This window comes from Salarias fasciatus, chromosome 20 (assembly GCF_902148845.1).
Source record: "Salarias fasciatus chromosome 20, fSalaFa1.1, whole genome shotgun sequence".
NCBI lineage: Eukaryota > Metazoa > Chordata > Actinopteri > Blenniiformes > Blenniidae > Salarias > Salarias fasciatus.
The window spans coordinates 13,291,479-13,316,400 of record NC_043764.1 but is presented as its reverse complement, the minus strand read 5'-3'; the positions used below and the strand labels follow the sequence as shown (position 1 = coordinate 13,316,400).

Genomic DNA, 24,922 nt, shown 5'->3' with positions numbered 1-24,922 from the left:
AACATTTCTGATAAAGCTGTACTCTGAGAAACAACAGAATTGCTTCCATGTGAGTTTATAAGCATTCACGATCCCATTCCAGCAAATCCAACTGTGAAAATTGATTGTTCAAATGTATTAAGTAATTTAACATTCAGATTTGTGTCCCATTGAGGAATACGATTAAGCTTACGGAGTCAGCCACCAAACTCAGGCTCAGGAGAACTGTATCTGCCATGTCACCTAATGCAAAACCTAATGCACTACACCGAGGGTCTGCAACTGGTGGCTGTTAAGTTCCTGATCCTGTTTCCTGATTCCTGTTATTGGTTCCTGATCCTTTCACGAAAAATTGTACCTAAAGTAAGCATTTCCTCATTATTTACTCACCAGAGTCATTTTCAAAAGAAGTCTGATCTCTCGGTGGAAACGAGCTTTAAATGATGACACGAGTAAACTTTGCAAACTAAAAAAAGACGGCAAAAGGTTTTAATGGATACACCACTGGAGTCATGAATAAAAATTGTTGAAAATATTATGAAAAGTTGACCAATTTAAATTTAATGCAACATAAGTTCTGAAACTATATATCAACCTTTATATGCTGCCTTTGTCTCACTTTAAATGTCATGTGCATGTTGCAGCTCCAGCTAAATTTGATTTGGTGCATATTCACAAAACTGACTCTTTTAGTCTTAAAGGTTGCAGACCCCTGTACATAGTTCACAATTGCAGGGTGAAAAAAAAGTCAGACAAACTGTATACAAAAATTTACTTTTGATTCAACAAAACTGTTCAATGTTGGAAAAAATAGCACTTATTGAAACAGTGTGAAGAACAGGAATGCACAACTGTCAGTCAGGCCACACTCATCAACCACTTGAAGAGGCATAAGCCTGAAATATTGCACCAGTATTCATTGTCTTCACTGTTATTCTACCACAGCACCAACATTAGATTACTAAATGAGCAGATACTGTTTTAGTTTTGCTATGAATTGTCTTAAAAACTTTAACGTGTGATATGTCTTTATGTTGGTAGTTTGTCTTTTCCTCATTCCTTATTGTTGTTTTTTTTTTTTTAATCATATCCCCCTTGCAGGAGCTGCAGTGGCACGCTTAAAGTTGAAAATTAAAAAAAAAAACAAAAAAACAAAACAAATAACTGATTCACCTAAATCAGTGGAACTGAATGAATCAGTCATCAAACTAACGAGTTCAGTGCTGACAGCTCAACTAATGCGTTAAACTTATACAACTACTTTATCAAGCCACCCAAAGTAAGACTGACAGTTTAAAGGAAAGCACAAGTTACTTTTTCAACTAACTAGGTGCATTTTTCCTTTTTAAACATCTGGATTCAGGTCTTTAAGTGGCATTAGCAACATGGTTATTGACTGAATTTGTTGTATTTATTTCTTTTCAAGGGCCCAAACACCATCATGATCTGCATGGTGATCCTGCTCAACATCGGCCTGGCCATTCTCCTCGTCCACATCCTGTCATGATACATTTTCCACCGCATCGGGTAATAAACACCACTTTGAAAGTGACGACGAAACAAGTCGGTGCTGCCGCTATACATTTTTTTCTGCTGGTCACTGGCAGTGTTGGAGAGAGACGGCTTTCCTCCTCCTCCTTGTCCTTCTCCTCTTCAACGTGGGCCAGAGATCAAACACGCCGCTGAGGGGAAACAGAAGCCTCATGCAGACTCATGCTGCAGCTCCTATAAAGGTTTTTCTTGAGTTCGGTTGGTGTGGCTGTGTGAGGCTCGAGGAGCTCCTCTCCTTCCTGAGACTGGAGGAACTGAAGGACACTGACTGACTGAAACCTTTCAGTGAATTTGCAGAATGGTTTGAAGAGTAAAGTTGGATTTTGTATGTGTGTGTGTGTGTGTGTGTGTGTGTGTGTGTGTGTGTGTGTGGGAGGAGTGTTAAGAGTACATCGAGGTGCTGATATGGGAGGGGTTGTGGTACCTGAGCATTCAACTTTGTCACAATGTGTGTGGAGTGTGTCAACAATGATAACTTTGAACTAAAATCCTTAATTGTCACACACTGGCTGGCTCTCACACACACACTGACTGGATCAGGCATATCAGGAAAAACTTACAATATCACATTATCTCACAACTTATATATTTGTTGATGTAATGTGATCACCGGCTGAAGGAATGATGAAGACATATACAGACTGATTACTGTGCCTTGAACTTGAGTAGATGTTCAAAACCTGCAGCAGACGTGTGAGAGATTTGCTTTTGTTTCAGTGATCTGCCATGTCCAGTGTTCAAATGCTGAAAAAGTAAATTCCAAAATGTGTGCGTGAAATCCTCCCAGTAAAAACTGATGATTATTTCCATGTTTTCATCAGAAGCACTATGATTTGCACTTCTGCTAGTTGCACTGTGCAAATATCTATATTGGTGTACTACACTGTGAAATGTTCTACTTTTCACTGGGATTTCTATGCATTTACTGTCGATCTGCTGCTTTTGGGTTTGAAGACTTGATCACCCAAAAAGAGAAAGAAGCTTGGAGTTTACATGTTCTTAATTTGTGTACTGGATTCCTGATATTCAGGTTTTCTCCTTGTCTGACCTGACCTGATCAGCATTTCAATGACTCAACATGACCACCAGAGAGCACTAAATGACAAATTCTAAATTCGGGAGTTTGCAACAAAGCACAAACAACTGGGTCTCCTTCCAGGCTGAGCTTTTGTGGATGCTTAATTTTTTTTAATGCGCGTTATTTTAAGCAGAGGCTATGAATTAGCTTTAGGTCACATCTGTTTGTCACCTTTGATAATTACAGCACATCCAACAACTCTTCTATATTTGACAGTAAAACAAGAAAGTTGAGAATACACAATGAGAAAAAAATCAAAAAGGACGACTTATGGAATCCTAATTAGCTAGGCCAGTGTGTGGAAAGGAAGAAGAATGAGTTTTAGAGGAGATCAATGAGCAAATTTTTGTAGAATGCAACAAAAAGATGACACACACAGCACTTACTTTGCAGGAAATTTATTTTGAACAGATCCAAAGAGTGCAGGATTTGACAGAGCTTTTCTGGAATGTTTTCAATCCATCCGATAATCTTTTCAAACAGTGTTGAACTTCCATTTTAACACAAATCTAACAGTGCAGAATAAACTCAAAGCTACAACTGCTTTAATTGCTTTGTGAACCGTTGAACTGGTAATTTGCAGTTTAGTGCCTTCGTGTATTTTAATACTCTTCTTCCTCCTCTCCCTCACCATCAGCAGAGTCGACGCCAACCTCCTCATAATCCTTCTCCAGAGCGGCCATGTCCTCTCTGGCCTCGGAGAACTCTCCCTCCTCCATACCCTCACCCACGTACCAGTGCACAAAGGCACGCTTGGCGTACATCAGGTCAAACTTGTGGTCAAGCCGAGCCCAGGCCTCTGCAATGGCAGTGGTGTTGCTCAGCATGCACACAGCCCTCTGCACCTTAGCCAGATCGCCACCAGGAACCACAGTGGGAGGCTGGTAGTTGATGCCCACCTTGAAGCCAGTGGGGCACCAGTCCACAAACTGGATGGTGCGTTTGGTTTTGATGGTGGCGATGGCGGCGTTCACATCTTTGGGCACCACGTCACCACGGTACAACAGGCAGCAAGCCATGTATTTGCCGTGGCGGGGGTCGCATTTCACCATCTGATTGGCTGGCTCGAAGCAGGCATTGGTGATCTCAGCCACTGAGAGCTGCTCATGGTAAGCTTTCTCAGCGGAGATGACAGGGGCGTAGGTGGCCAGAGGGAAGTGGATACGAGGATATGGCACCAAGTTGGTCTGGAACTCAGTCAGATCAACATTGAGGGCACCGTCGAAACGAAGGGAAGCGGTGATGGAGGACACAATCTGACCGATCAGCCTGTTCAGGTTGGTGTAGGTGGGGCGCTCAATGTCGAGGTTCCTACGGCAGATGTCATAGATGGCCTCGTTATCCACCATGAAGGCACAGTCGGAGTGCTCCAGGGTGGTGTGGGTGGTCAGGATGGAGTTGTAGGGCTCCACCACAGCAGTGGACACCTGGGGAGCTGGGTAGATGGAGAACTCCAGCTTGGACTTCTTTCCGTAGTCGACAGACAGACGCTCCATCAGCAGGGAGGTGAAACCGGAGCCGGTGCCACCACCGAAGCTGTGGAAGACCAGGAAGCCCTGAAGACCAGTGCACTGGTCAGCCTGAGAACACACAGGGAGGGGACAGGAGAAAAAAAATGGGACATTAGGTTGCTGAATTACATATTTTGAAGAGAAATTTAAACTACATGTTCTGAATTAACCTACCAGTTTGCGGATCCTGTCCAGAACCAGGTCAATGATCTCTTTGCCGATGGTGTAGTGTCCACGGGCGTAGTTGTTGGCAGCATCCTCTTTGCCAGTGATCAGCTGCTCAGGGTGGAACAGCTGACGGTAGGTCCCAGTGCGCACCTCATCTGAGAAGACATTATCAGAATTCATGAATGACTTGAATACAGTTAAAAAGAAAAACAGTCAAAAGATTTTCAACCACAACTTACCGATCACAGTGGGCTCCAGATCTACAAAAACTGCTCTGGGCACGTGCTTTCCAGCTCCAGTCTCACTGAAGAAGGTGTTGAAGGAGTCGTCTCCTCCTCCAATGGTTTTGTCACTGGGCATTTGTCCGTCCGGCTGGATGCCATGCTCCAGGCAGTACAGCTCCCAGCATGCATTGCCAATCTGCACACCGGCCTGACCAACGTGGATGGAGATGCACTCACGCTGTGGAAACAAACAGGGTTAATTTAGCTGCATAATCTCCTTTTTAAATTCAAGTGAAATGAGGAAAACAAGAGAATAAAAACAAGTTTTAAAAGGGTGCATACAGAAAACTTGTGTTTTATAAATGTTTAATTCGATTTATCATAAGTGTGTCTACGACGTCCGGAGCTAACGGAAAACTTCTTCCTGTTTCGCTGCATTGCTTGACCACCCTCACCCCAGCAACCTATGACGTCACTCCACGTTAAACATTAAAGTAAAGTTTGGTGTCGCAGAGAATGACTCGAGCAAAAATGGGTGTGTTCGACGTGAGAAAGCCAGAGGCAGACTTTTAAGACTTTTGAGCCGCCCCGCCCAGATTTGGCCCGGCGTCACTGATACGTAGGACCTACGTAGGGCATCGAAAACTCGTGAGACCCAAATGAGATCGGTCACAGAGGTAACCGCTGTGAGCTGCTCAAGAGCATTAGGTGCGTTCACGATGGCAAAGCCAGAGGTAGACAGAGCTAGACGAAGTAGATGGCACAGCCGTGGGGCGGAGTTATAAGTCTACCTCCAACTCGGACAACCCTGCTGTCAGCAACAGAGGTGGCTGAGATCGTGTTACGGCGCAGACAATGTTTTCTTCCCTAAATGGGCACACACTGGAAATTTTGTAGTTAAGAGTAGTTGGCAGTATGACTTGAATTGTCAAGCGTGTCGTGGGCGTGTCGTGTAGTGACGTCACTACACGACACGCCCACTACGCGACACGCCCCTGTCTTGCAGGCCGCAGACAGATACACTTGGAGCTGCTCGAGAGCAACTCACCGCAGCTACCTGGCCCACCTCTCTGTTTCATACAGGCAGGGAATTGGACCCGAGCCCACTCGTCATCAATGATAACACGCTTCATTTGCATAAATAAACACCCCCCACGGTGGGAGTCATGAGAAACACAAACATGGAGAACCATAGGGTTGTCCGAGTTGGAGGCAGACTTATAATTCCGCCCCACGGCTGCGCCGTCTGCCTCTGGCTTTGTCATCGTGAACGCACCCAATGCGCCGGCTCCGGCTAGCTGCCCATTAGTAACCCAGAAGTATCCATTACGGGCATGCATTATTAATGTGTTCCATCACGCTGACAGGGCACTTCATCCCATTTCACCACGGATAGAGTTTCATGGGGTGGAGGGGAAAATCAATACCGCTTACGAGCATCCACCCTCCAGAAACGTCAACGAATCGTAGTTGCAATTAACCACCACGTCGACTTTCACTAAGGAGACGGTAGAGGAGAGGATATAATACAACGGAGTTTGTGAATTGGAAAAATGCCGGAAGTACTCATTCAGTCCACATTTCAGTCCCCTGAAACCCTCTTTTGTTCAGTCGGCCCGCCACGTACCCCGCCAGAACGCGCCAAAACACCCCCGAACACCAGCCTACGGGCTAAAACTTATGATCAACTCTAAAAATGGTCATTTAACACAGCTAAAGTCTCATTTTGTAGAAATCAAGCTCTCTATCACGTTTACACTGATGGCCCCTCCCTCTTTTTCCTCCCTTAAAATCCTAAGCCACATCTCCTCTTCAGATAAGACCTTTACAAAGAGTTTTGAAAATAGTTCTTACCATTTTGTTGTGTTGAGATCGCGGTAAAGGTCTGAAACAGACCGACTGGAATTCTTACAATTCGACTGTTATGAGGTCGAAGTAAGAGATAATGAAGTACGAGAGGACGGATGGGGTATTTATACACGTCAAGCGCGGCGCCGGTTGCATCTGCACCGCTATTGGTCACTTCTCTGTCAGTCAAACGTTCCTGCTTCCTATTGGCTGAGCCGCTGCGTCGACACAAGCCCCGCCTACAGGCCCCACCCAGGTCCAGACACTTTCCGGTGTCGTGCCCAAAAGTGACTGCCTGCCGAAAAATGACTGCCCCCCCCCCCCCGAAAAATGACTGCCCCTGACGGGAACGCACATAGACGGCTCGCATACGATGTGCGAATGTTTCATAAAGTATTCTTTATGAATATTTCTAAGAGTTTTTTTTTTTTTTTTACAAATTACACACACAAACCATTGTATCAACCGAGATCCCTCAGTTACAGGGCGCAGTCACCTTTCGGCAGCTGAGTGATGTAAGGAGTGACACTGACCACTTCAAGGGAGGCCAGGGTGATATTCACAGACTTTGCAGGACTGAAAGCAGAGGAGATCAGGCAGTTGCATGTACAGTGATTTTTGGTCAGTGTCATCCCTCACATCACTCAATTACAGGGGGCAGTCACTTTTATGCAAGCAGCTGCCGAAAAGTGACTGCGCCCTGTAACTGAATGTCTGTTGAAAAAATGGTTTGTGTGTGTAATTTGTAAAAAGATACTCTTAGAAATATTCATAAAGAATACTTTATGAAACATCCAGCACATGCGAGCAGAGACATACAGAAACACGTCGATGCGTGTTCCCGTCGGGGGAAGTCATTTTTCGGCAGGCATTCACTTTTCAGCACCGACACCTGTCACTGTGCTAGATATATATAAAATATATCTATTACATTCTTATCTATGAGCCAGAATGACGATATGATGATGCCGTGACCCGCCCTGCTCTGCCTCTTATTGGCTAGAATTCACTGCATTCACTGATTTGATTGGTTAATTTTGTGTTGCATGTGTGCCATGACGGCATATAAAATATGGAAAAAAGGAAAAAATAAAATAAAATATGTTCATAAAAAGTTTTGTTTTATATTCTGTGTTGAACGTTTTGGTAAAGTCATGGGAATGCAGATGACATAATTCATAACGTAGGAAGATATAATAATAATTGTTATTATTTTTTATTATTATTTTCAAATATAATTATTCAATGTCAAGTAGCAATATTTTAGTGGTGTACAAGAAGCATATTCAGTGATTTTTCACCTAAGGTGTCATTGCAAACAGTGTTTGTAGAAAAAGGGTCTGATTTTAAGTTCTGCATAAGTGTGGCAGTCAGTATACACATCAAGAATAAAAAAGATAAAAGCAGTTACTTTGTATTTATTCTTACAATCATGATCCTCTTTCCTTTTAGTTTTGAGGAAAAATCCATAATATTCATCATATCAAAGCCTTGATTCTTTTTAGCATTTTTGCCGCTTTGCAGTCACAGCAATCGAATCAATGAAAGCTGCTTTTGCAGGATTCTCGTGATTGTATTCACGCACTATGACAGATTTAGTTATTGAATTCCTGAAAGAAAAATGTAACCACATGAGATAGCTTTTACCGCAACGCAATACTGTTTTAAAGATGGTCTGTAAGTAGAAAAGAATAAAGTTCCATAAAAATCATTGTACCTCACTTTCCAACTCCAAGACAAGTTTTCTATTTGTCACATGGTATGGCAGTGAAATACAGCAACTGACTACAAGGCTACAACACAAATGTCAAAGTGGTAAATAAAAAAATACAAAAGAAAGACATGACAATATAAAAGTACAGATCGGTCACAAACTTTTATGTACAAGAACCACAAACAGGCAAAATCGTCATATCTGTAGAATGCACAGTACAATTTATTATGGTCTGTGTGATGTGCAAATATGTTATACTGCAGTACAGGTGTCAGAGTTGTAATGACAGCTCGAGGGAAAACTCCTTCTGAGTCTCTCTGTTTTCACTTTGATGAGGTGAAGGCAGCAGTCAGGCCACGGCCACCTGAACATACCATTGTGGCTGTGCTGAGGGTGTTTCATGATCTTGAGTAGACCCTCCCTCCTCCTGTTGGGTGCCATCAGAGGGTGGGGGTCTTTCACTGGTCTAAATTCAGGTGGGCAGAAGGCTGTGACTGGAACATCAGCTGTTGAACGGTTTCTTAATCTGAGGTGTTTCTGCAGAGAGACCAGTGGCACAACTTGGGCTCAAGCCTTTAACCAAAAGCCCAGAAACATGCAGTACCGGAGTTCACCAGAGAGGCAACTGTGAGTGAATTCTTGATGGATAAATCTCTTTCTTTTTTTCTTTTTTCTTTTTTCTTTTTCTTTTTTTTAAATCAGGCACCACAAGGAATATCTGTTCCCTCCTCATTTGTAACAGGAGCAGAAGCAGAAATTATGGACAATATTTTATGTTTGAGACTCTTTACATAACACTGATATAGCAGCACTGAGTCAGTGCTGTTATGGTTTTCTAAATGAAAGACAGAAAGTTTAAAACCGAAAGTCTGAAGTGTGAGGAGTTGGGTTTGGGAGGCCTAAGTGAGAAAAACAAGGACGCTACTGGAAATAAGACAGAAGGAGCTGATGCATTTAATGTTTTTTTTTTCTTTGCTTGTCTTGAGCAGTTTGATTATGATCAAACCTTAAACCTTTTTGGGCTGATATTTTCTTCAGTGGATTTGAACGAGAAATGATCGTGGATCCAGTATCCAATAATTTCAAGCAGACAAAGTTTCACCATTGAAAAGTTCTGAACCTATGTGTTCCGCTGTTGTCCAGTGACTTTTTTGTTTAAAGTTGTTGGTTAGTTGAAGTTTGTCAAATTTGCCTTTTTTTTCCATTTTCAGAGCTTACAACATTTTTATATTGATTATTGTGCAGTGTCTCACGTAAAGTTTGTAATGTTGTTTTATTTAACATAGCACAGAAAAGAAAACGAACTAACAGCCACTCCACATGTGAATTTATTGGGGTTACAATACATAAAGAACACCTACAAACCCAAAACAAGTAAAACACAAAAGTACACAGAAAAGCAATGAAAATATCAGGGTAACCTTTTAAAAGTGGCTATTTATTAGTGTTTTCAATCTTTTTTTTTTTTTTTACATCGTTTTCACACGCACGCGCACAGATGCATCCCTGTGACGTAGGTTGATTCTGCCGCAGTTTCCATGGACACGGTCCGGAGTGATGCATCCTGCTGCAGTCACTGTAGCTCGAGCGTTTGCGGACGCAGCGGCGGCTCGTGGAATGTGACAGCGTGAGTGTGTCACGGCCTGAGAGTGGCGGGATCCTCGTGACATCGTGACTGCTGCCGAAAGATGTGACCGTCGCGATTTCTGCGCACCTTCAGCGTCGGACGAGCTGCAAACCGGAGGTAAAGCCGATAATCCCGTCGTCCTCCGCATGACGACGCTGCGCTCGCGCGCGCGTGTGTGTCTGTGTGCATTTTTTTTTTTTTTTGCGTGTTTCTGTGCGTGCGTTCGCTGACATGCCCGTGCGTGGGTAATTACCGCCGATTTAATGGTTTTGTTGAGTCACAAACTGCCAATGCACTCTGCTTGAGCTGGATGACAAGACCTGAACTATAAATTAAGGTAAAGACAAAATGATTTTGCTGAGATTCTGTTTGTGTGCCTGCGCAGGTGTGATGAAGTGAGGGGAGGCTTAAAGAGCATGAAGGGTTAAAGGAGTCTGCGCACGGAAATAGAGCTGTTTTGAGGTATATGTGGTGTTTGAAGCATTATATTGCAGTGTGTGGAGGCATGTGGTGGTATATACTGAGGTGGAGAGACACTGAGCCTTGTGAGACGGTATATAAAGATGTGTGCAGGTATACGGAGGGTGATGAAGACATATATCAGTGTGTAGAAGTCTGTGGTGGTATGAAGAGCTGTGTGGAAGATGTATAGAGTGGTGGGTGGAGGTATGTATAGGGTTGTGTGAAGATACATAGCAGTATGTGATGGTGTGTAGAGGTGTATAGCGATGTGGGGATACCTATAGAGGGGCAAGGATTGATATAAGCTTGTATGAAGTCTTATAGAGGAATGTGGAGCTATACAGACATATGGGGTGGTGTATTGCAGCGTGTGGAGGAGGATAGAGATATGTCAAAATATATATACTAGTGGATGGAGGTAAGGGGGCGTCTGGAATTTTATACAAGTATGATGAGTTATATAGACGGTATATAAAGGTGTGAGCAGGTGTCTGGAGGTACATAGCAACGTATGAAGGTCTGTACAGATGTGTGGAGGATATAGAATAGTGTTTGGAGAGAATTTTGTGATACGTTGTGATGTGTAGAGGTCTTTAGGATGTAGGGTTTTGTAGATGTATGTAGACGTCTGTGGAGGTGCATAGCAGAGATATAGAGAGGTGTGTGGAAATAATAGAGGTGTCTAAGGATGGGAAAGGTTCCATATTTGTTGGACGGTTTTGGGGTATATATAGTACGTTGTGAAGGTTTTCAGAGATATGTGGAGGTTTATAGACGTATATAGTGGTTTATTGAGGTGTCTGGAGGGTTCTGGATGTGTGTGAAAGATTAGTGGGGTGTGTAGAGTTTAGTAGAGGTGGTTAGAAGTTCCTGGAAGTCACATGGATATTTAAAGAGGTTTGTGGCAGTTTGTAGATGTTTGTATTGAGGTTTTTGATCATGTTTGGAGGGTTACAGATGTGTTTTTGGTGTTATTATGGTCTTTGGAAGGTTGTGGCGTTGTGTTGAGTGTTACAGTGTGTAGAGGGTTATAGAGAGGTGTGTGGTATTTTATAAAGGTGTGTGGAGTGTTATTGAGTTTTGTGGAGGGTTGCCGCAGTGTTTGGAGGGTTATATAAATGTGAGTAGATTCATAGAGGTGTACTGGAGTTTACTGAGGTGTATGGAGTGATATAGAAGTGTGTGCAAAGTTATCAGAGCATGTGTTGGGCCACAGATATGTGTTTAGGGTTATTGAGGTGTGTCGTACTTTATGAAGGTATGTGTAGGTTTGCTGTGGTATGTGGAGTTTCATCAATGTGTTTGGAGTTACCGGTAAATACATATGTATGGACTGTTCTAGATGTTTGTGAAGCTATACAGGGATGTGTGGAGGGACTGAAAAGTGAGTCTAAAAGCGTATGCCATGAAACTATATGAATTTTTTTGTACAGAAAAATTTTGTTAGTAGATAAATGAACTGCTGTGTGTGGATGTAAATAACTGTGTGTGGTGGGCTACAGTGTTTTATACAGGTGTTTAAGGTATTGTATAAAGATTTGTGGAGGTAAATATAGATGTGTGGAGTGTATAGCAATGCAAAGAGGTGTGTGTACATACTTATGGTTGTGTGTGTAGGTATATAGGCCGCGTTGTTTCGCAATGGTTAGCTTGATGGTTTCAAATACTGGCCAGCTCGATCGCCTTTTATGTGGGTGGGTTTCCTCCGGGTGCTCTGGTTTCTTCCCGTAGTCCAAAAACATGCAAGTCAGCTTGATTGTTGATCCTAAATTTCCCAGGTGTGAATGTGAGTGTGTGTGTGTGGTTGTTTGTCTTTTGTGTTTGTCCAATAATGAACCTGTCCAGAGTGTACCCTGCCTTCAGCCATAGTTGGCTGGATTGGCTCCTTGACCCTAAACAGGAAAATGTAGAGATGATGTTTGCATGATTGGTGGTATATAGGATTAGGAGGACGTATCTAGAGGTGTGCAGAAGTACGTATATAGCAGCCTGAGGAGGTATAGAGGGGTTTATAGAGGTGTGTGGAAGGTTATACAGGTGTACAGAGGTTCAAAGAATTGTGTTATTAGTCATGTTCAGTGAACGGGTAAGGAAGTGTTTTGGAGGTTTCAAAGCCATGCCGTGTTCTGTAGAGGTGTGGGGAGTGTTACAGACATGTGGAGTGTTAAAGAGGTGTTTGGAGGGCTATATAGGTGTGTGAAGGTTTATTTAGGGATGTGTAGGACTACGGGCATGGAGGTGTATGAAGTGTTATAGATCTGTTTGAATTCTCACAGAGTCTTTTGTGGAGTTATAGAGTTATTTGTAGGTCATATAGGAGTTTGAAACATTCTGGAGTTACACAGCATGTGATATCAAGAGTGTTTTAGAGGTGCATGGAAAATTATCAAGGTGTGCATGGTTGTAGAGGTGTGTTGAGGTATTTAGATATGTTTGGAGGCTTGTCGAGGCGTGTGTACAATCTCAAGTGCATGTGGACGTTATAGTGGAGCATGTGGAGGGTTAGATAATTGTATGCAAGGTTAGAGAGATATGTGTGTGTTCACTCCTCTAACCTTGCACACACTTCTATGTTGATGATAATAGTAAAGTCTTGGGGGTTAGTGGAGTGTGCACAAGGTTTGAGAAGTGCTTGGAGGGTTGAAGTTGTGTGTGAAGTTTTATATATAGAGGTGTGTGGAGGGATATAAAAGTGTGTCGTCATTTTGTTAAGGTTATAGTAGGTGTCTTGTGAGTTGTCATAAAATGTGTGTATAGTTATAGATGTATGTGTGTGGAGGTTTGCAGAATTGTCTAGATTCTTATAGATGTGCATGGAGTGTTTTAAATGGACATGGAAGTGAATGGAATTACACAATGGTGTGTGGGGGTATGGAATGGTGTTTGGAGCTATTTAGTAATCTGTGGAAGTATTCATTTGTGTCAATTGTGTTGACATTTTCATGCAGAACTATATCAAGGTAGGCGGCGGGGTAATGTATACTGTGACAAGATACAAGGGGTGTGTGGTGGCAGGTACCAGTGTAGAGTTGTGTAGGTCTATTGAAGTGTGTAGAGTTTCGAGAAAGTGTGTGACCTGTTTTTACTGCATTGACGTTAGACTGTATAGCCCTATAGAGGTTTTTGGAGGGTCATAGAGGTGAATGGATTGTTACGGCAGCCTGCATTCTTAGAGCTCTACATAGATCTTTGTCGATCTATATAGAGATGTTTGAAGGCTCGCTGTGTGTTGATGTTTGTAGGCCATAGAGGTGTGTATACAATGTCAAAAATGTGATTGGAGGGTTATAGAGATGTGTGGAGCTTAGAAGACATGTGTGCGGTGTCTCGTAGGTGTGTGGAGGGTTATAGACATGTTTGCTGAATTACGGAATCATGCGGATGGTTAAATATGTATGTGGAGGTTTAAAGAATTGCCTCGGGGATTATAGAGCTTTGTGATGTTTGATCGAGATGTGTTGAAATGTTGTGGTTTGTGTAGCACTATAGAGGTGTGGTATAGATGTATGGAGGCTAACGAAGATGTGTGTAGTACCGTATAAATAGCTGTTTAGATGTTATAAGCATTCTGAGGTTTTTGGAGGTTTAAAGAGTTGTGCCTTTTATTACAGTTATTTTTTGGAGTGTTAGAGAAGTTTGTGGATTGTTATAGAGGTGTGTGTCGGCCGGTAATAGGACAATGTGGGTGGTCATAGTGAAGTGTTGAAGTTTAAATGCGTGCATGGAGTTGTGTTTGGGTTTACTGAGGTGTGTCAACTCATTTTGTTTCAGACTGACTGCAGTTCACAGTGCTCTCTAGTGGTCAATGGCTTTGTTATTCTGGGTTCAGTGGAACACTGCAAGACATTTGTTATTTCACGCATCCTGTTAAGACGATCATTGGTTTAATGCAACAAGGATCCTGCTCATGCTAATGCTGTCGTATATGGGAAAAACCTAATTTCCTAAACTACAGCAGCACACTTTGAGGTATGTGTAAGGCAGCTAAACTAGCACACAAGCACGCTCACTAACACACACACACACACACACACACACACACACACACACACACACACACACACACACACACACACACACACACTTCCTGCCTTCTTCTCTCGGCTGTTTGAGCCTCCTCCATCTTTCCATCCATCCATCTGTCCATACACTCTGCCTGTCTGCACTCGACACCTCCTCCATCTCTCCCTCTCTCCTCTCTTCTCTCCTTTCCTCCTCCTCCTCCTCCTCCTCTTCCTGCAGCGGCACAGCGGAGGAGAGCAGTGGAATATTTCAGCGGTGATAATCACAGCACCGTCCGTTCACACTCTCGTGCAGATGGAGACGAGGATCATCGCGCTGCAGCGTCGGATCGCTGAGGAATGATAATTAGGACGAGACTGACTCGGCTGTGAGAGGAAAAAAGAAGGAGAACCAGGAGGAGGAGAAGGAGAGGCAGGCCTGCAGTTGCGAGGAGAGCAGAGGAGTACATGGAGAAGGAGGACTGAACCCACCATCTGATCAACAAGAGGACAACTGCAGCATTTTTTTTCTGAAGGAGGTGATGTGACAGCAACAGCAACGCAGGAGCAACAAGCTCCCATCAATAACCACCCCCTCCTCCCCCTCCTCCTCCTCCTCATGCTCCTCATACTCTTCCTCCTTTTTCTTCTCTGCTAACCTATCCTCCTCCTTCTCCTTCCCTTCATTCGAACATGTGAGCCTTTTTCCTCAATGCTGCAGTGTGTGTCTGTGTGTGTGTCTGTGTATGTGTGTTTCTACTTAGTTGTAATTTGATTGATTGGGTTGAAACTTTCTTGAATGGATGCTTGTTGGATTTTCTTGTCTGTATATTTCTAGTGTATTTTGTTGTTGATTTGGTTTCTTAGTTTGTTTTGTTCATTTATTTGGTTCTTTGGTTTATTGCTTTGTATTTTTGTTACATTACTGGGTTGGGTTTTTTTTGGGTTGTTTGTGAAGACATTTTTTCACGGATGAATAACATATGGAGACACGAATAGGGCTCAGTTTTGTTTAATCATGATATATCTGGAACAGCAACTTCAGCATGTCTTCTACACCTTTTTATCCAGCTCAGAGACTCGAGCTCACAGCAAAACAATCCCTGCCAGAAAGACACATTCACACATACAGAACATTCAGAGTCACCAACCAATTTCTCACACGTGTTGGGCTTTTGTGAGGAATCCCCCACACACAGACTCAAAACATGGCAATCGCATTGAAGCCTTAGTCCAAAAAAGGTGAATGAACGAATTGAATTTATAGCTTTACTGCTGTATTGGATCTATGCTTATGGCAGGATTCAACTCAAAGCAATGGAAGTAGGTGAACTGGACTTGGTCATTTGTGTTGGAAGTTATCCAAGTGATTTCATCAGCTCATGTTATTATCTTGACTGGTTTGGCTACTGTAATTAAACGCTCGGTCTCTGGTATTTAAACTGTTTGTGTGGTTCACCAGTTTTTAGTGTTAATGGGCCACAGAGCCCAGTGTGTGTCTTTGTGATGCTATGTTATGTTTTCAGTATCTTCATTGTGGCTGTTGGAGTCACATGAGGTCAAAGGGGGTTCAGAGGAGGTCACTTGACCTTTTGAAACTCGGTTCTTGAATATGCTTGGCAGAAAAGAAAAAAAAATTGTAAAATAGTGAGAAATGGTGCAACAAGAATATTTTAAGAAGAGGTTTTTCCACTTTCATGTGCTGTATATGGCTTCTTTTAGAAACAACCACACACACTCACATTAACCTCTAGGGGCAGTATTAGGTTAATCAGTTAACCTCACACGTATGTTTTTGGCCTGTGGAAGGAAACCAGAACACACATGCACACACAGGGAGCACGTGCAAACTCCACAATATTTTGATGGATCTTCTTGCTTGAGGCAAGAGTGCTAACCACTGCGCCACCATGTGGCCTGAGTTCAGTTTTGTTCATATCTAATGTTATGTCCAATAAACTGTTGTTTGTTTTGAAGCTTCAGTTGGTTCCATCAAACCAAGAATCCAACTCTGTTTCAAAGCTTTTCTGTTAAATCCATGAATCAAAGCAAGTTCTGTTTTGATGCTGAAGCTAAGAATGGAGTCCATGAGGCTTTCATTGTCCAGCCCAACATTAGAATCAGCATCATCATTTTCATCATCCTCGCTATCATTGTCATCATTGTTATTGTCATTGTCATGGAGGGACTGAGTGTTTGATTGGTTGGTTGAGTTCTTGTTTGTGTTTAGTGTTCAAAATCTTGCTGAATTCAGAGTCGCTGACCTCTGATGAACTGATAACTTTGCTTTATGGTTTGTTGAAGTCTTTGTTAAACAAACCAGGAACCAAAAAGCTGGATGTAAACTCGTAGGTTTCATCTGTCACCAGTTGGGTCTGTTGGTATCGGTCCTACACCTTTGTTGCCATGGTTAAAAAAAAACGAAGATGAATGACTATTATAGCTGCAATGGATTATAGTTAAGTTCAAAGAAAAGCCTGGTTTAGCTGGAGATAAATTGCCTTTGTCACTTAGGAACGTTTCATAGGTGAAGTTAATGACCCTTCTCATATTATCCATCACCTTATCTTCTTCATTTGCCATGTTTTAATTGCCGTTGCCACTAGAGGGCACATTCTTCACTATTGCTGACCTCCAAATATTGCGATTATGTCTGTAGCTAACAGTTAGGGAAAATGAAATATGAGGTGCAGAACTTTGGAGCAGCACCAATGATAAATTGTCTCTGAAGACTGAGAACTAGCATGTGGTACAAACATGGGTATAAGATGGTAGGAGCTTTAAGAATAAAGAAAATTGATCTGGCTCTGAAAGAACCAAGACTGAAAATGAAAACGAGAACAGTAAGAAGCAAGGAGTTTAAAGGGGGGGGGGGGGGGGTCTTGAATTCAAATGAGTGCCACTTCTGGCACTGTCATCAGGTGTTTGTTTTACCCCCAAAAAGTACATTTATTCATCTAAATGTCTTCTTTCATTTCAAACATTGCCTAAGAAGCTAAGAGAATATGTGCTGATCTTTTTCCTCATTCCGAAATATCTAATTAAAGCCTTTCGAATAACTAACAAACAGATTGGAACTGTCTTCTGGCGCTGTATGTGTAAGCACTTATGCTTGTTTCTTCTTCATAGTCAGCAAAAAATTAAACTGTATACACATTAGTTTTTGAATGCTAGTTTGTTTTTTAAGCAGTTTTTTTATGCTGTTTCTTCCTTTGATGCCTCTTCTTTTCAAGCATAACCATCTTTTCTTACTGTTGTTTGGACAGGGGGTTGAAATCAGTTCAAATGCACAAGAAATTGTCATTTGAACTGAGGGAAGAAAATGTTTCACAGTCTTACAGCGAGCTGCGAGTGTAAGATTTCTAATTTAGAGAATTTTTTTTTTTAATGACTCTGATCCTCATCGACACTTTCTGTTTTTTCTTTAGGACTGAGAGGAGCCACGGTGCCGATGTCCCATCAATTTGTAGAGGAAGAAAACCACTGTCTGCCATGATGTTTGAACTGTGGTCATCAGAGCAGGAAGGCTGGATGAGTCCTGCTCCTGAACCCTCAGACCAGGACCATCCTGTTTTTCAGAAGCTGATTTACACCAGATGTTTTCACGTTGTGTTAAAGCCGTTCTGAACTGAGGTGACTCTAGTTCTTCTGCCTGAAAATCCCTCCTGTTTGAACCCCATCAGGCAATGACTACTGGATGAAACCCCGAGGTTCAGAGGTGGGTCATTAGTGCAGATATGCTGCCGCGGACCCTGACACCAAAGCCCTGCATTAGATGTTTGGAGCAGAAAGCAGTCAGGGTGTCTAACCTGCTGCATGGAGAGCGGAGGTTTGTCTAAGTCACTGGCTGATTGGACGACCTGCTTACTGCTCAGACTGTCGGGAACAGTTTCCTCTTTTTTTTCATGGGTCTGAAACCCAACAGCTGACCAAACCAGGGGATGAACCACGACATGATAAAACTCTGTGACCAGAGTACCCTGCTCCACGGTCCATCCTGATCTCTACATCAGAACTCAAAGAAGGACAAGTTCCCCCCCCCAACTCACCTCTGGTGGTGGTTGGGGGGGGGAGAGGTGAAGGTGTAGATCTAGAGGCCACAGGGTGTAGTTTTTAGCTTGCAGACAGTATTGCTTTTTGTTGGTGTAATTAGTTTTAGAGTTTGCCAATTCTTTACTCGCTCACGTGTCCAACGTGGTGAGTTTATAGTGTGCACTACACCAGCTGTGACTCGACACATCAACCAGTGAACAACGTGAGCATCAACGTCATACCCAGCTGATATCTGTAGGCTGTTTAATTCAAGGATTAGCATTAGTGAATCCTGTTTTCCAGCCTAGGTGCTGACCACCACAGGTATAGCCATGGATGCTAATCAAGGCCCAGGTCAGGGTAGTCCAGAAAGCCCTAACCGGGCCGTGGAGTATCTCCTTGAACTCAACAACATCATCGAGAGCCAGCAGAAGCTTTTGGAAACACAGCGGCGCAGAATCGAGGAACTAGAGGTTCAATTAGACCGGCTCAGCCAAGAAAACAAGGATCTGCGCCTAGACCGGCAACCCGTGGCACCTCCTCCCCCTGCTCCTCCACCCGAGCCTCCTCTGCCTCCTCCTCCTCCGCCACCTCCACCCACTCACACCACATCAGCATCTGTCTCTCTGAAGAATCATTACCACCACAATATCCTCCACCAAGCTGCTCCCCAGCCTCCCACCTCCATCTCCCTCCACCAGCAGCACCACCAGCAGCAGCACCACTACTCCTACAACAGCACTGTTGGCACTCCAGGTACGACTCCAACCTCCATCTCCGTCCCCACCCACGTCCCAGCTCCGGTGTCGCCCGCTACACCTGATCCCCCACCCCCACCTCCAGTCCCACCCAGGGACCAGCCGCGGGCCCACAGCCGGCTGACCCGAGTGCCCTCCACCAGCACAGGCACCAACACCAACTTTGTGGAGAAAGAGAAGGAAAGGCTAGAGCGACTTCACAGAGCCAATGCTGCCAACAACCATCACGCCCACACCCTCCACCACCACAAACCGTAAGTTCTGCTGCATTTTTCCTTCAAAGCTTGAGGCACCACAAGGTCGAGACAAACCCAGGCTCCTCACTTGCTGTGTTGCACTCATTTAGAGTCCACTGCAGAAACAACTCTCTTACTTTTTATAGGATACACTGCATTTGGTTATTTCCAAAGCGCTTGCTAATCAACCTTTTTGAGTCTTACCAGACCATTATTTAGCATTGATGTGAATTTCTGGCCCTAAATTTACTGAGTCAGACTCTGTCCTGTCTGAACATTGTCGGATTTGTCAAACCTTGTGTTCCGCACAAACTTTGTGACTTTTCTATCGTTCCTCTTTGCAGTTTTCTCACATTATGCATGTGTAGAAAACTTTGATGGGTGGATTTGTTTGATTCTTCATTTACACAACCATGCTGCCACATGTGTTTTGAGGTTTGTGTTTCTGGACTTGGTTTATGATGACAGACAGCAACTCAAACTGTGTGATTGGTGGCTGCAGAGTGGAAGGTTGAACTGGGAATCTGTGAGATGCAGAAGGGCCTCCAGATCCTCTATAGCATCTGTTCATAGGTGAAGCCAGGACAGCATTGTGTTACATAACAGAGATGTTTGACTTTGATTGAAGTAACACTTTCTGTCCAAGAAAATTTGTTTCCTTTCCTAATTACCATGGCAACCACTGGATCAGCAGCTCAACAGCTGCTTTGTTGTTTTTTGTAATTTTGCAGAATTGCAAACATTTTTAGCTAGAACTGAGTTTGCGAGGAGAAATAAAGTTTGTTGCCTGGCAACTGTTTCTGAGGAGCATCCTGTCAGGATGTGTAGATCCTCACTGGTGTTGTTTTTGCACTCAGGACTAGAACTACAGGGTGCAGAACTGTGGTTGTCCCGGGCCTCTACCCGGCTGTCCCTCTGTGACAGTCCATCACTGTTGCTATGCAACCATTTGAAACCTTTTTTGAAGGACTGCTCACAGAGAGGAGAGGAGCTGCTCCCAACAGAGCTGCAGAGATGAAGGCTGGGACACGCAGCGATGACTCACAGATGCTTTGTCCTGAAAGCCCTGAAACCTAAAGCAGATCACAAAAGTACAAGTGTCACTCACACCTGGGTCATCGAAGGAACCAAGATCCAAGATCCTGAGGCCTGAGCTTTTTGTGTTGAGTTACAACTCTGATTTCTCTGACGATGGACTCAAAATAGCAATGAAGTGTGACATCAGCTAAAACATGGCTCATTGGCTGTAAAATCAGCTGCTCGCTGCCTCCTCAGCACACTGTGAGCCAATAAATCCCACGCTGCACTAGGGCAGATGATGGCACAACAGCATGGAGCCTTGACGCACACCAAAGCAAGGTCTCCGTTCCTAACCGATAGCTAAAACAACTGTAGGTCAAAAGAATTCATGTTAATGATAAGCAGTGTCACAAAGACAGAAATTAGACCTGTATCAGTCACATCTTGAGAAGCCGGGTCTTTTGGAGATGGTTCGGTTCTGTTGAGAACTGGTCTGTACAAGTCAGCTCGGTAGAAGTCAGGCTTGTAAGATTCAGATCTGATGGAGTTGTTTCCAGAGGGATCCAGTCTGTATAGGTGGAGTCAAGTCTGTAGGAGTCCATCTTTAGGAGTCAGGTTCACAGGAGTCAGGTCTGTTGGATTCAGATACATAAAAGTAAGTTCCATATAAGCCATGTCCATACGAGTCAGGTCTGGATACCATAGAGTGGGTCTTGCGCTGTGAGGTCAATAGGAGTTGGGTCTGAATGTGCCTGGTGTTTGGGAGTTGGGTATGGAGAGGTCAAGTCCTGGAGAGAGATGAGGAGAATGACAGAGCGATGAAACAGATGCAACCTGCTGTGACACCTCCTCAAATCTTTCTCTTTTTTTTTTTTAAATCTCCTTGTGTCAGTAAATTGAGTCCTGATGTATTATCTCAGAAACCATTGTGATGAGACACACACACACACACACACACACACACACACACACACACACCACACCACCCACACACACACACACACACACACACACACACACACACACACACACACACACACACACACACACACACACACACACACACACTCACTCACACACTCACAGACACACACACACACACAAAAACACAATTTAGATTTTAGGAGCAAAACCAGAGCGTGTGCGTGTGTGTAAAATGAAACATGACAACATGGAATTGCGACATGCAGCTCATCTCTGCTGCTCGTGAGGCTGAGGGAGGATAAAAAGTGTTGTCATGGCAACTGCTGGGTACCCTGAGAATGTGCAGGGATTTTCTATTCAAGTCAGTTTTATTTATAAAGCACCAATCACATCACAGTCTGAATATCATGATAAATCTCCATCAGTCCAACAACTGCGCAGCAGAATCAGAGAGAGCACAGAATACAGAAGAAAGAGGACAGAATCCCGGAAGAAAAGAGCACAGACTACAAGTGGTGGTGGTGGTGGTGGTGGGGTGGGGTGGGGTGGGGTGGGGGGCGTAGAGTAAAAGAGATCACAGACTGAGAAATAGAAGGAGAGAAGCTCGATCCATTAATAAAGTTGTCCCAGTGGCCTACATCTGCAGCTGCAACTCTAAAAACTTGAGGTTCATGAGGTTTGCTGAATGTGAAGGTTCAATGCCTGATCTGTTAATTCCCTGAACTCAAACGAGGCTCTCCACAATGACAGGAAGCTGATGACAGAACACTCTGCCTTCCATTCTACTTGTAGAGACTCTAGGAACCTCCAGAGGGCAGTGCTTTTAGAACCACATTGCGTTTGCTGTCAGCTCTGTTGCATGTGATGAAGCTACCTGCTTCAGAACTGTGAAAGTGAGGAGGCGGGCTTTGCTGGAGCCCTACGTTCCAGTCTGTACTTATCTCAGCATTGTACCTCACATGATCCTCTCTCATTTTTGTTCTGCATCATCAAACTGAAATGAAGGGAAACTGGGTCACTGCAGCAGGACATTGCACTCCTGCATGTGTGAGCAGCAACAGTACGCCATATGTAGGCTACTGCACAACACCCCGCAAACTGGAGCACCGATGAAACGCTTTGTCAGCGCCTCCTTCAGGCAGCTGATATATTTTCACAGCTTCAGTGTGTGTGTGTGTGTGTGTGTACGCGCACGTGTGTGTACCCTGTTCTTGTTTGAGCTGGAACAACTGTGAATGATCATCGCCGATTCCTCAGGAACATTGAGGCAGAAAAATAATAACCTGAGTTTCAGGCCACAGAATTGTCATGCTGACAGAGAGCTTGTGGAATATTAGAAGAGACAGAAATGTTGCTGTCTTCTATCTGTTCACTGAAAGTCCTCTTGTAAACCCATCATTCATTCATCCATCTTCTATATTACTCATGTCAACTCACAGTCAAAAGGCAGTGGAGTGAATCCCTGCTGACTGTGGGTGAAGGTACATTCCACCTTGACATCTCAGGAGTCCATCACAGGATGCACAGACGGAAAGACAGTCACATTCACACCTATCGGACATTTTGAGTGACCTAATAACTTAAAACAAATGTTTATCGGTTCTGGATAGATACAAAGGGAGAAAATGTAAACTCCTCATAGAAACTCAAACCCGATATATGATTGCTATAAGGAAATTGGATATACTATTACATCATCATGCAACTGAGTGATGATGAGTGAGATGTTTGACATTCTTCTCAATTCTTGCTGAAACAGGAAGCACATGAAGTGACTGAAGAATGTATGTGAGACTCTCAGCAGCACTGTTCTAAATGTTTTATAATTTTTTTCAAGGATCTTAAGGATATTAAGCCCAATGAGGAGTGCATTTTAAAGCAGCCCAGTTTGGAGGAGACAAAGACAAATACCTTACCCAATGAAGCTTTTCTGCATTGCCATCCAGTCAGAGGAATGTGTTGGGCAAAGTTCAGCATTGTTTCTCAGACGGAGGAAGAAGGTTTTACAAAAGTGTCTGATATTTGTAGAATACATTAAATAAGGGTCAAATTTAATAGATTCTTGACTTTACCAAAGAAAATTAAGAGAATTATGAATGTTGATAATTTTTGTTTTGATTGCTAACAAGGATAGCTGTTATAAGCTGTTGAAGTAAAGGAAAGTTGTGCTTCATCTACACATCAATCTCCTCCAAAAAGGTGGTGGATTTGGTGGTGATGCACAAGCCATAGAGCAGGTGGGGTCTGAGAGTTGTCTGTCATTGGCGTAGCTAAAGGAAGCATGAAGAGGTTCAACAGAATGGGACCTAGAACCAACCCTTGAGGAACCCCAGGTGACTTGATGAGAATCAGATTTCAACCTTACGATTGAAACATATTCTGTTTTTTTTTTTTTTGTTTTGTTTTTTTTTTGGTGAGGGAGTGCAGCTTAAGGCATTTTATGATGGTGTAATGGAGCCGACTGAGGATGATTTCAGGATCAACTGTGTAAAATGCTGCAGACAGTTCCAGAAGAATGAGGAAGGGAGAGTTGGAGAGTCAACCAGCACTAGTCACTAACCATCAGTAGGTCACTTGTTAGCCTAGCTAGTGCTACTTCAGTGCTGTGAGCAAAAGTAAAACCAGACTGGAATACATTAAAAAAGATTATTGTGTTTAAGGCAGTTGACACGATGAATTGACATTGGTTTTTTTTTTTTTTTTTTTTTTTTTTTCCAGTACACTGGAGAGAAATCAGTGGTATGTAGACATGACTTCATGACAAAGGGTGGATTATTTGGAGAGAAGATTTGATTAAAGTATTGCTTGGCTAGACTTAGTTATTACAATTATTAAAGAACCAATATTGTAATATTTGCTTTCACAGGGGCCTGTGCTGAAGGGTTGGAGGTTACATGTGGTTTCATTCCCCTGATGATATCTTCAACTACATCATATATGATTTGCAGGAAAGCGTGAAGGGGCTCATTTTCCTAAACTCACTCATTCACCGTAACTGTTCACTGCCGAGTGTGATGTGGTTGGGATGCAGATCAGTAGCTCCACATGTGAGTCCATGATGGAATGCCATCTCCAGGTATAAGGGAGGTTAACACCTTTCCCGGTTGGAGGAGTTTAAGTATCTTGAGGTCTTATGTTGGAAGGAGGGGTCATGAGATCAGCCACAGATTGAGATAGGTGACGCAGTAATGTAGTCACTGTACCAAACTGCTACAATGAAGAGGGAGCTGAGCCTACTGGTCAGTCCCCACCCTCATCTATGGTAATGAACATTGGGTCATGACCATAAGAAAGAAATTGCAGATATATAAACCGCTGAAATGGGTTTTCTCCGCTGGGTGGCAGACGTCACTTTTGATGATAGAGATGTCTGGGCTTCTCTGCTCTTTATACTGCTCTTTATGCTGCCAATGCAACTCTGTACAGGCTAAGCAAGAAAGAGGCATTTCTGTACACTGTTACATATATAACAATGTCATCCAATTAAATCCATTTAATTCAAATATTACTGTAACTGCATCATAACTATCACATTTTCTTTTCAATTTGAAATTTAAACCTAAGAAATTTCACTACAAGACAAGTTCCAACTTTTAAGCCCAAATTTTTAAGTTCAAAATACTCTTGCATTATTAATATTGTAAATACCAAGTTCACAAGTGTGGATTTATGTTGTAAAAACTTCCTGGTGCATCGTTAAGACATTTTCTCAATATTGACAGATTAGTAGAAGACAGACTGTCTCTCACTATAAGACGTCTCGATACATACCTGTCAGATCATTTCTGA

General features: G+C 43.2%; 2 protein-coding genes across 2 annotated transcripts in view; one reads left to right on the top strand and one right to left on the bottom strand.

The window, feature by feature from the left end:
- Positions 1-3,082: 3,082 nt before the first annotated feature.
- On the bottom strand, positions 3,083-6,491 carry LOC115407802 (tubulin alpha-1A chain-like). Its single transcript, XM_030118300.1, has 4 exons — positions 6,366-6,491; positions 4,527-4,749; positions 4,294-4,442; positions 3,083-4,188 (listed from the first exon to the last, which is right to left on the bottom strand). The coding sequence occupies exons 1-4, from the start codon at positions 6,366-6,368 to the stop codon at positions 3,211-3,213; spliced, it is 1,353 nt and encodes a 450-aa protein (XP_029974160.1). The 5' UTR covers positions 6,369-6,491; the 3' UTR covers positions 3,083-3,210.
- Positions 6,492-18,496: 12,005 nt separating this feature from the next.
- LOC115407798 (IQ motif and SEC7 domain-containing protein 2-like) overlaps positions 18,497-24,922 on the top strand; it is a 49,394-nt gene continuing 42,968 nt past the window's right edge. Inside the window, exon 1 of the mRNA XM_030118296.1 lies at positions 18,497-19,207. Coding sequence (XP_029974156.1) covers positions 18,528-19,207 — 680 coding nt within the window. The 5' untranslated portion in view covers positions 18,497-18,527. The remainder of the gene's footprint in view (positions 19,208-24,922) is intronic.